The sequence below is a fragment of the Protopterus annectens genome, chromosome 1.part2, assembly GCF_019279795.1.
Source record: "Protopterus annectens isolate FY-2018-M chromosome 1.part2, PAN1.0, whole genome shotgun sequence".
NCBI lineage: Eukaryota > Metazoa > Chordata > Ceratodontiformes > Protopteridae > Protopterus > Protopterus annectens.
This window is the reverse complement of record NC_056727.1, coordinates 135,833,710-135,846,403: the sequence shown is the minus strand read 5'-3', so window position 1 is coordinate 135,846,403 and position 12,694 is coordinate 135,833,710. Positions and strand designations below refer to the sequence as shown.

General features: G+C 42.1%; 1 protein-coding gene across 4 annotated transcripts in view; it reads right to left on the bottom strand.

The window, feature by feature from the left end:
* CCDC88A (coiled-coil domain containing 88A) overlaps nucleotides 1-12,694 on the bottom strand; it is a 4,373,054-nt gene that overhangs the window by 2,270,986 nt on the left and 2,089,374 nt on the right. For all 4 annotated transcript variants that reach the window (XM_044055294.1, XM_044055285.1, XM_044055303.1 and 1 more), the window contains exon 11: nucleotides 9,461-9,607. In XM_044055294.1, the coding sequence (XP_043911229.1) occupies nucleotides 9,461-9,607 (147 nt within the window). The remainder of the gene's footprint in view (nucleotides 1-9,460; nucleotides 9,608-12,694) is intronic.

Here is a 12,694-nt window from a genome sequence, read left to right as displayed (position 1 = left end):
TTACCCCGGCGACCCCTATGTATTATCCTCCCTTGGATCCTTCAGTTCTGAGGCTCATATGTCCGATGTCTGCGAGAGGACCCTTTACCTCGGCGCCAACAACAACTATGTCTGAGGCTCCAAGGCCCCTTTGGGTGTCGGTTCTGTCAGAACCCACCCTTCCTCAATCTCATGCTTTGGGGGGGGGGGGTGGAACCCTCAGTTCTGGCCATGGTTCCGGTTGTGTTGCTGGTTCCATCTTCGGGTCTGAGGGTGACTCCCGCCCCCAGTTTTGCTTGAGGCTCCATCCCCGGGAGTGGACCACGTGGAGCGGGGTGTGACTCTGGTTCCGAAATGGTCTTCTTCGGTTCCAGGCTCCCATTCCTCTTCAGGCGGGTCTGCTTTCCAGGTGATGGAGAGGGTGCTTGCTTCGAGCAATCCTCCTACGTGGGACCTTCCACCAGCTCCCTCTGAGCTGCAGCTATCAAAGGCCACACCCCAGGACTCCAAGAGGGCAAGGCCCAGGAAACCCTTGTTCAGGGTATTTCCCTTTCTTAGTCTTCTTCGGATGCTCTCACCAAAGAACCCCCTAGGAAACGGGCATGTAAGAGGAAACACATGGACTCCACAGAGGAGTCCCTCAAGGAAGATGCAGACTACGATGATGGTGAAGGATCCCCACAGTCACCCCCTGACGATGTCTCCTTTGGAGACATCCTGGAAATCTTGAAGCAGAGGGGTGACTGGAAGCCCTCCAATCCTTCCTCGGAGGAATCCATATTCCTGCAGGCCTTCCACTCTCGGCCCTCTACTTCTTGGGTGACCCTCCTGACGATGAGTTGGTCAAGCTCATCGTGCAGCGGGCATGGAAGAATCCTGACACCATTGAGACCATCCCCAGGAGATCAGATAAGATACTCTCCCCTCCAGAGGATCAACCCAGGTGGTCTAGAGGTTTGCCAGTAGCGTTCTGGTGGTGGCGGCAGCCATCAAAAAGGACCTTGGAGGAAAGTCCTGCTGTCCACCTGCCCAACAGAGAGTCCCGGGCGGTAACAGGCTAGGTAAGCAAGTGTTTGTGTCAGCGACCTTTACTGTCAAGTGTCTGAACTTTTTTGCACATTTTCCGAGGCTCCACAGAGATCTCATCACCGAGCTCTCTGGAACCCTCGCGGGTCAAGTTTCGGATGGGGCACGTGATAAAATTGTTTCCCAACTTGCCACCCTAGAGTCCATCTCCAATTCGTCCATGAGGTTGCTGTGCCATGCAACCAAAGGAGCGGCTAGAGCTGCGGGTGCAGGCGTAGTTATGAGACGCCACATCTGGATGCACATTTGTGACCTCGTGGACTCCAAGTCTTCCTTTTTAAATGCCCCTATCGAACCATCAGCTTTGTTCGGTGCTAAGGTCAAGGATACATTAGCCAGGTGCGAGCAGGACAGGAAGACCTTTGTCTGCCGTGGGTCTACATTTTTCCAAACCTCAGCGCTCCTTCTCCAAGAACCAGAGGAGTGGAAAGATGTGGCACAAAAAGTCTCAAGGTCCTTTCCATGATGCATGTGGTGAGGACTCCCCCAGAGGCAGAGGGGGTTCCAATAATGGAAGATGCCCCTTTCTGGGGCAGAGGGGGTCCCCGAGATTAGGACTCCAGAGATTCTTTCTCGAGAAGACCGTATCAGCGCTCCTGAAGCGCTGCCCAATTGCTTTCCTCTGGAAGCAGTCAGGGTGTGTTTCTCTCTGAAGCAAGCTGCCTGGCTCTCTATTACAAACTATCAGTGGGTGCAGAGAATAATTTCCAGAGGCTATCACATTCCCCTACTCTCTTATCCAAAACCTCCGAAATCCCTTCCCAATGTTCCACCCAGTCAAAGGGAGGAGGCAGCTTCCGAAATATGAAAGCTATGTCAAAAACGAGTCATCCAACAGGTCCCCCCTGACCAGTGAGGATCAGGGTTTTACTCAAGATTCTTTTTAGTGCCAAAGAAGACCGGGGATTGGAAGCCCATCTTGCATCTCAGCCAGCTAAACAAATCAGTGGTTCAGACCAAGTTCCACATGGTCACAATTAAATCCATCCTCCCATTTCTGCGGGAGGGTGTGTGGATGTGCTTGTTAGACCTCCGGGATGCGTATTACCACATCAAAATGGACAAGTGCTCCAGGAGTCTCCTTCGCTTCCGGCTGGGAGCCAATCACTACCAATTCAGAGCCCTGCCATTCAGTCTCTTGATGGCCCCCAGAGTGTTCACAAAATACCTAGCAGTGGTCACAGCTCATCTGAGACTTCAGGGATTCCAGGTGTTTCCGTATTTAGACGATTGGCTCCTCTCTGGCCCCACCAAGCACCTTCTGGTCAGGGCCCTCCGCTACACTCTAGTACTAGCGGAGTCGCTGGGCATCACCATTCACGGGGAAAAATCCAACCTTCAGCCCTCACAACAATTGGAATTTATAGGGGCAATATTCAACACTCAATCAAGTCTGGTCTCTGTTTCCCCTCACAGGCTTCAGAGATTAAGGGTACAAGTTCAAGTGATACTCTGTCGAAGAAAGGTGTCTGCAAGGGAAGTTCTTCAGGCTCTAGGGTCTATGGCAGCAGCCATCCCAATTGTTCCCCTAGCCAGATTACACATGAGACTGCTACAATGGCTCCTTCTGTCCCAGTGGATATCCAGTCTTCATCCCCTGAGCTCACAGATTCACATCACCAACCCCTGCAAACAAGATCTCCTCTGGTGGATGAGTACAGACGAAAATCTTTGGTGTCGCCCCTTCCAGAATCCCCAACCCAGCACCACGGTGACCACAGATGCTTCCCTGATAGGCTGGGGGAGCCACTTCCAGGGAAAGTCAGTCCAGGGCACGTGGCCCAGTATAGAGGTCAACTTGCATATCAATGTCCTGGAGTTAAGAGCAGTGCTATTGGCATTGCAAGCACTCCACCTGCTCCTTCCATCAGGAACAATTGCTATCCAGTAGGACATGTCCGTTGTCTGGTACATAAACAAACAGGATGGGACCAAATCCTATCCCCTATGTCATGAAGCCATGAGAATCTGGCATTGGGCAATAGCTTCCAACCGCTTTCTTATCGCAACGCATATCCTGGGGAGCTCCAACGTGATTGCGGACAGGCTGAGCAGATGCATCCTCTGTCCTCACGAGTGATCTCTCAATCCGACTGTGATGGCAGAAATCTTCAGCCTTTGGGGCCAGCCATACGATCTTTTCGTCTCCCCCTCAAACATAAAATGCAGCAGCTACTTTGCCCTCTTTCTCCCTCACGGGGAGTCACCGAGAGACGCTTTGATTCATGACTGGCCCGCGGGTCTCCTTTATGCTTATCCTCAGATACCTCTGATCCCCCTTTTTCTAAGGAAAGCTATTTGGTTGAGAAGCAAAGTGATCCTCATTGACCCATTCTGGCCTCAAGTGTGGTTTCCCTTCCTCTGACCTCATCTGTTACAACCTCCTTGGATCCTAGACATTCGTCAGAACCTCATATCTCACCCACAAGGGCTGACTCCACCGAATCTATTCACTCTCAAGCTGACTGCTTGATTTCTCCACTTCCGTTAGTTGCCAGGCAGGAAACTCTCTCCTCATCTGTCCGTGATATTATCCTGGCCTCCCATAAACCATCCACCAGAAAACTTTACAGGGACAAATGGAAAAGATTCTCTAACTGGTCACATAATCGGAAGCTAGATCAGTTTTCAGCTCCTGTAGCTACCATTCTTCATTACCTTGCTGAGTTGTTCGACAATGGTGCATCAGCTTCCACCATTCGAGTCCATTTAGCAGCTATTTCCGACTTCCATAATGGGTCAGATGAAGTCCCGCTTATTTCCACCTGATTTTGCAAGACCTTCCTCAAGGGAATTTTCCACAGCAGACCTCCCTTCAGGCAGCCGGTGGAGGCATGGAATCTCTCCCGGGTTCTCCAGTCTCTCTCTCTCTCTACCTCCTTTTGAGCCTGCTGCGACATGTGATCTAAAATTCCTGTCAAGGAAATCCTTGTTTCTAGTGGCAGTCCCTTCAGCCAGACGAATATCTTGAGTTGCAAGCCTTATGTATCAAGAGCCCTTATCTGATCTTCCATAAGGACAGAGTATCACTTCGTACTAACCCATCCTTTCTCCCCAAGGTCGTTTCTGACGTTTCTATTAACCAATCCATTGAGCTCCCCATATTCTTTCCAAATTATTCAAACAAGGGAGAATACTGCCTACATTCATTGGATGTTCATAGACAATTACATTTCTATCTGGACAGAACCAAGTCTTTTCGCAAGTCGGACCAACTTTTCATTTCCTTTTCTGGTCCTAGAATGGGGTGTGCAGTATCTAAAGTTACTTTGTCAAAATGGTTTAGGGATCGCATTAGCTTCGCATATGCGCTTACGAATGAATCTAAGCATGATCAAATCAAAGGTCACTCAACTAGGGCTATCACAGCATCGGTTACCTTCCACTCTACGGCCTCCATGGATAACATCTGTGCAGTAGCCATTTGGGCTAAACCCCATACCTTCATCAAGCATTACAAATTAGAACTGATCTCTAGGGGAAGAGTGGCCTTTGGCTCAATGGTTCTCAGGAATTTCTTCCATAAGGGCCACCCAGGTTCTCCCAAGTAGCTTGGGATTCTGTCCCATCAGTGATGAATAGGAAGAAGATTAACAACTTCAGATAAAGAAGTTATGTCTTACCACAACGTTCCATCTGAGTTGTTGATCTTTCTTCCAGTCATCACACAATCCCACTGACCCCCACCAAAGGCTCCTGGCGGATCTTCTGGGTCTTTGTGAGGTTTCTGCACAGAGATGGCCCCTGACTTTCTGTTTCTTCTAAATGTTGCATGTAAACTCGATCTGAGGTAACTGAGTGGGTAGCAACTTAGCTCGAGAGTTTTTGATCAACGCAAGCTTGGTATAAGGCAGACTCAGTTCTGAGGGATTGGAACCGAACCCATCAGTGATGGCTGGAAGAAGATCAACAACTCAGATGGAACGTTATGGTAAGACATAACTTCTTTTTTTGGCATTTAATTTCAGTCCAGGATTTTGGCACCAGTTACTTATTTGGGACAAACCTTCCGTTTTTGAAGATTAACAACTTCAGATAATACATTACTGTAGCCTTTGGATAGTCATCTACCCAGGGGAACTACCACACTGACAACACCTCCCTAACAGTTTTGTTCAGGATTTGGGAACTTATGTGGAGAGTAACCTAACTTTTGACCAACATATGTCCAGTGTCATATGAAAGCCCTTCTATATTGCACAGCTTATAAACAAAGGGATTGTGTCTAGATCTAGGGATGGGCATTGTCCTTCCTTTACTCAGCCCTCATTAGGTCAATCATTTAGTACAATTGCCCCTTTGGCGTGTATCTGTCCAGATACATTCAACAACTGAAACCCCCACAGAGAAACTTTACTAAAATGATACAAAGCCTAAGCAATATGCCCTACATGGACTGATCCAAAACCCTGTCATCATACTCCGTATCCTACAGACTGCTAACAGGTGACCTGTATCTAGTGTAGAAGGCATATTCCAACCCAGTGCTGATGGATTTGCTGCTAATCAGCAAGCCAACCTGCCAAAATACTCGGTCTAGGATCTAAACATCTTCTGTTACATCAACAGAACAGTTTGGAGGGAAAGATATACTTAGCAGAGGATTCTCTGGAACAGTCCCCCATCCATGTAAAACAAAGCTCATCTTTATACATACTCAACAGCAACTTGGATCTATGGATAAGAAACAGAAAATTTTCCCCAGACCTCTCCCTTGTACTGCTAATGGACAGAAGCAGCTCTTAAATACTTTACCTCCATGCAGAGATCCCCTCAAATTTTTTATGGTATGATCCCAGTTATTCTCATGAGGGGTAATGTATAATTGTCAACCATGGTATGTATAGGTAAGGCCAATCTAAGACCAAATGGGACAGATTAATTTAAGCACCAAAAAGGAAACTTGGCTAAGCTTAAAATCTGAATGTATAATATCATTCTAATGAAATATAATACAGTTTATTTTTATTTTGATGATCTCTTTTACTGATGTAGTCAAATTAGAAATCCCCTGTTTTAATTCCCATAATATCAGTATTTTCTCTAACTGTTAATTGCCAGGACATCAACTGCAATTGCAAATAATTTTGAGGAAGGGCATCCCTGATTCTTTACTATAAGATCTGATTCGGATAAGTATACTCCAAGCTTTACCTAAGCTTTCTTACTTTGTTTTTATTAGTTAAATAAGATCATTTGGAAAGCCAAACAGGTCAACAGTTTTAAATAAGTCACCCCATTTAAAGGAATCAAAGACCTTTTCAATATCTAAACTAATAAATAGTTTAATCTTAACTGATATTTGCCATAACTATTAGAATTCTTTTGACATTACCGTGCACTTGTTTAGGAAAAAAAATCTGAACACAGCCTATTACACTCATAATATGTTGCTTAACTCTAATTGCAATTATGAACATCATTTTATAATTTAAATGTAATAAAGATATTGGTCTGGGTCTACCTGAAAACAATGAAAGCCCACAATATCGAAGACTAAATCACCTCAGTTCTTAAGGAAAAATTTTTAACATGTTCTTTATATAGACCAATGGGTCTACTTCAAAACATTGAAAGCCCACGATACTGAAGACCAAATCGTCGAGACAAAAGCATCGAAAACTCACTTCAGTGAACGACCGGATCGGCGAATCCATTCCCATAGTAAGCAACCTGTTGGCCAACAAGGTGGACTTTGCCCTTTTCCCAACTGTAGTGTGATCTCAGAGTTGGTATATTTATAGTTGGGGGGTCATAGCCTCCCACCTGGGTGGGTTGGTCATGGCATGGTTTTGTTTTCGTTAGTTGTGGTATGACTGGTTACTAACCCTGGGAATGGATTCGACAATTCGGTCGTTTTCTAAAGTGAGGTTTCAATGCTTTTGTCTCGATGATTTGGTCTTCAACATTGTGGGCTTTCAATATTTTGAAGTAGACCCACTGGTCTATATAAAGAACATGTTAAAAATATTTTCTTCAAGAACTGAGGTTATTCAAGAATATTGCCATGACGGCGGAGGAGTTTTCTTGGGTTGAATTTCCACTAGTACCTCGTGTAGAGAAATGGCTCCCTCTTATAACAGCTTGAACATGTCTGATAATGGGTCCATTTGTTCCAGCAGCCTTGCAGTTCTTTATCTCTTACTTTGTTTTTGATTTCATCAACACTTACATTATTTAGATCAGTTCTAGGCTTTCCTGGCTTTGTTGTTCAATGTTTTTACAAATGTCATACAAGAAGAATCTATCGGATCCCAGCTAATGTTTTTGCTTGTTTAATCCACTGTAGTAAGGTTTAAATTCCAGTAAAACGTATTTTGTTTTTAAGTTGTCATTTCTATTTCTGATTCATTATATGTGGTGGACACTAGATGCTAGTTTTGGTCTTTTATATGTATCCCTTTTAGCAACTATGAATAGTTTTGAAGTTGCAATTTTTCTAAAGCTATAGCTGATTTGTGGCAGAGAAGTGTTTGATATTCTTTAACATATCTGTTTTATTAATACTGCATTACTTTTTAAGATTAATAGTGTGTCATTTGTTTTGAACTTCTACTTACTCTCCAATTGTTCATTTTTTCTTTACACACCAGCAGTGTGTTCTTCCATATATGTATGTTTTTTAAGTATCCCTGGCTACAATTTTATTAATATCTTCATTATTAAGTTTTATTAATTCTTTGAAATCTTTCTTAAACCACTTTCTAAAATATTCTTTTTTTCAACTAAATATGGTAGTATTATTGAACTTGGTAAATGTCTAACATAAATGGCTAAATGCTTAACTTAAATATTATGGCACTGTGATACAAGATGGGACATGTTAGAATTTTAAAACTCCTTACCCTAGATGTCAAGTTAATTGCAATTATTTTGTCAGTTCTTGTTTGAGAACCAAATGCCTATGAGTAATGGGAATATTCTAGGAAATCTTTCTCTCTCAAATCAAACGCATCTTTTAACTCTAATAATTCCATCCACCTTTTTTTGAAGTTTCTGTGGTTGCTTGGTAACGCACACAAAACTGCAGCTAAAGAAAAATAAAATCAGTGACAGACAAAACAGGCCTTCTAAATTATTGCTGTTGAAACTTCACAGTTTACATGCCAGAAACTCATCTTGTGTTTACCAACCATCCTGACAAACCTCGATGAGTCACAAAGGCCACAACTGCAAGCTTCTGCAAAAGCTTGTGAGGAAATACAAATACATAAAGGTCTAATACTCTGAAAATGTAACAAACAACAATGAAGCCAAGCTCAATATTTCAGGAGGCAGAAAAGAACTAGGGTAGGAACACTCAAACCCTCTTTTTTGTGGGTGCTTCCCTGGACATTAGTAATGAAGGTGGAGTCGTCTTTTTTCTTCTTAAATGTTTGGTTACTTCACAGCTTGTCCATATGCTGCTGCTGGTATCTCCAACAACCACTGGTTCCTGCATACCACCTACCTACCAAACTTAGTCCAATAAACTTTCTGGTCCAGGATAAGAGAAGGGATTGAACTGGCCCAGAACAGCTTCATCCTTTGTAGGTTTTTTTTTTTTGGTACCTACCTATTCATGTCTGATGCACAATGACATAAGGTATTCAAGATCACAGATGCCTGCCTGTGTGCATTCCTGTTAATTCAGATCAAGGACTGAAGCTCCCAGCCTCACCAAGATCTACCAGTATATGCTAACAACCCTTCCCTTTGTAACAGGTCAAGAAAAATGCCACTCTTTTCCCACCCTCTCCCCAAATGTTGGACTCGCTAGTCAAACCCAGGTTTGCGTGTGTCACAGTTAGGATTTCATCTCTCTGTGTCACACAGACAGCTATGAAGGTGGATTTGCCTTGAACAAGGGATAACTGATGTGCCAAGAGCTCCACACAGTGACTGGAGAAGAGTACTGCAACAAGACAGGCTAAATGATCCAGAGCACCAAGGTTACATACTTCAAAATTTCACTAGCAAAAAAAACAAAAAACAAACACATGGCTATTCTACAGAATTACAAGAGAAGACAGTTCATTTATAAAGATGATTATCCATTCTCTCCAAATCAAGTCATACACTGTCCTAACAGCTATAGCAGTGTTTCCACTCCTGAACTATTGAAAAAAGGTTAAATTTTAAGTATGCTGGAATTGGCCAACCAAAGACCTGTACAGACTGCATTGTCAGAATAAAAAAGTTATATACCAGACATAAGGAAAAAGAGTAGGGCAACGGATATACCACTAAACCTGCAAATAGAAATGAAACCAAGGGAAGATGACACATGAAAAAGAAAGCAACGGTGAGCACGTAAGGAGGTCTTCAGTGGTCATGGATCTTAAACTAGACATGCAAGTTTACAGACATTTCAGACATCTGTGTATACTCAATAAAAATCATTAGTGTAACTTACCATCTCCATATCATGCAGTTTAGCTTTTAACTGGAGGCCTTCCTTTTCTAACTCATGAAGCTTATCACAGCGGGCCCGAGCACCTTCAAGTTGCTCCTCTAGCATGGCTTTTGTTTCCAAAAGAACTTGATTGTCTTCTTTTAATTCCTATCACACAATATCAAAATTTCACTAAAAGGAAGCAAATGACAAACTAAAACAGAATTAAAAAATATATTTTCATTCTGGTTTAGTGAACTTGCTATACAACTTAATATATATTTATGCATTTTAAGCAGATAAGTGAACTGGACTTAATTACAACCCTTTCAGCCAAGACAGTTACAAATAGAAAATCAATAATGCTATTGTACATAATGAAATGAAATAAAAAAATAAAACAAAGGTTAGCAAAGTACACATCAGTATACAATACTGTGAAATTCAAGGCTACGGTAAACATAATAACATGCAGACCATAATATTAAACAGCTGCAAATGCACTTCTTGCAGAGATGCTCCTTTTTTCTTACCTACAGCAAAATCTACCAGACCAGCAACAACTTACTGACACATGCTTAACTAAGTAAATGGAAGACAAACATTGATAGATGTAGATTATATGTAAGCCTACTTCAAATGACCGAATTATATGGCCCATGCATATTAGCTGGCAGAATACAGGGCAAAATCTGATTACACCATTACAGCTCCTGTATTCTACTTCAGGTTTAAGGTGTCTTCAGAGTACATACAGGATAAGTAGACATCATAGTTAAGGAGGTAGAGAATTCCCTAAGTCAAAGACTAACAAAAATGTGCTGGGATCAGCAGTTGAGAAGTGAACAGAGACCAGGTAAAGTGATGTATGGTAAGTGGATTCCTGAAACACAGCAGTTTAGGTGTACAACTTTGCATTTATCAAAACAAGTGATCCATAGAGGAAAAGACATTCTCTTCTAAAGACAGCTTCCTTTTGTAGAAATAAACATTAAATCCTGAAGCCTTCTTAAGCACAGTAAGTAAGGATGTTTTTTATTCTCCTAACAAGAAAACGTACGTACCTCTCAACATCCCAGACTTAAGCCTCATATTTTGGTCTGTTCCTCCAAAAAAAATGTGGTTTTCTGGCAAATCAATGAGGATGGAAGTAAATGAATAATGACATGCATTTGAGTTTCAGAGTTCAAATCCTTCAGCAAATGCATGCCAACACAAATTCTGTTACTCTAGCAACTTTGAGTTTGTAAGGGCAATATTTAAAAACTGTCCTTATTTTTGGGCCTTTGCCCATAATTATATTTGGCTTTGTCCAGATTTCTTGTCCTAAGAAGTTGAGAGGTATGGATGTAGAGCATATTATACCGCAGGTATGAGAACACCTTTCCTCTGTATTGTATGTGCTCCAAATTGTAAGGAGCATCGTATGTCATGCACAGACAGTATATCATGAAGTTGGTAAACATGCAGTGAATAACAAATACCTGGGTCCAAACAAAGAGATATACACTCACTATGAGGGAGTTCCTCAGTGAGTATAAGACTAGAATACTCTTGCATATTTCAGCTCCACAATTTTTCTCTTCAGACCCCACAATACAGTGTGAGTGCATCCTGATGGACTACATTGTGGTGTCAAGTGCCAATCAAGGATTACCACACCTCTACAACTATCAGTTCACTTAACCAACGAACAAGCACACCACCTTAGAAAACAAAGATCAAAGAAACAGTGTACAAAGATACAAAATTGTGTGTGTTCTACTTTCAGGAAACTCAAAAACAGCCAATAGTTAATGCAGTTGTCCAGACAAGACAGCTAACAGTAAGATAAATAACATCCATTAATGAGGACTCCCTCACAAATATAACTAATTCTTTCTTACTGCCATAGCTCTCAACAAATCAGGAACAAAGCTCATTAGAATCAGGGACACATCCAGAAATAATCAGAGACGCGTTTAAAATATTAGTTCTATTAATGTGACACACTGACAGAACAACAGAATGTGAAGTAACATTCATATTCTGTAGTAAAATTAGTCTATAATTCTAATTATCACCATTATTTATTAAGTTTAATTCACCACCTTTTCTCCAAAAATCACCAGTTTTATGAGGGATAAAGTGGGGCAGAGCTAAAATTTGAGTCAAAATCAGGGACAGCTGAGAGGTATGCTTACTGCATAAGCTGCTCAGGCAAAGGCAGTCTCTCTCTCTCTCTCTCTGGTGGGGCTGTAGTTGAGTTCATCCATTCGCCCTCCTCCCCTTCACGTCAGCATTTTTTTAAACTCTCCATACTGTTGGCAAAACACCCACTTTAGAGGGCATCCAAACAAATACGAATGGTGCATTCTGTATGTACCTGTTGATCTACAAGTGTAACCTTTCCTTGGTCTGGCTATCCTCTCTTCCCTTCCATTTTGTCATTTTTTCCTTTAACCATACTGCAATGGAAGTCAGCAAGATGTGCTGTCTTATGTCATGGGATTTTCAGCTTCATTGTGAAAATGTGACTTGACGTTGACCCTAACAATTCATACCCTACCCTTGAGTTAGCACACTTTCTGCAAATCAAGAAAAAAAATGAATTGCACCTACACTATTTGAAGACTTCCTCATATCCAAGGAAGTTCAACAGTTTAGGCTGGATGGATGGTTGCGCAAGGACAGTGCAGTAGGTGGATTTTGTCAACCATACCGCAATGGAAGCGAGCAAGATGTGCTGTCTTATGTCATGAGATTTTCAGCTTCATTGTGAAAATGTGACTTGACCTTGACCCTAACAATTCATACCCTACCCTTGAGTTAGCACACTTTCTGCAAATCAAGAAAAAAAATGAATTGCACCTACACTATTTGAAGACTGCCTCATATCCAAGGAAGTTCAACAGTTTAGGCTGGATGGATGGTTGCACAAGGACAGTACAGTAGGTGGATTTTGTCCAACACTGAATAAACATTGAATTAATGGGGCAACAGCTTTCTTGGCCTCGTTAACGGTTTGTCTTACTCATTGTGTTCTATTAACAGTCTTTTTAAAATTGAGTCTTATTAGCTATTTTTCCATCAACATGCTTAAAATATTATAATTAGTAAAGTTAATAGGCCCTTCTACTCTTAAGACAGTGACTGTTTAGCAAATGGGCTAAATGCCCTGGTAGGATGGAGCAGATTATCTGTCTTCATATTTTTACATGCTTGTCAACCTAATAAATGGCTATGTGATTGTGAGCTAAACCTTTAACATACAAC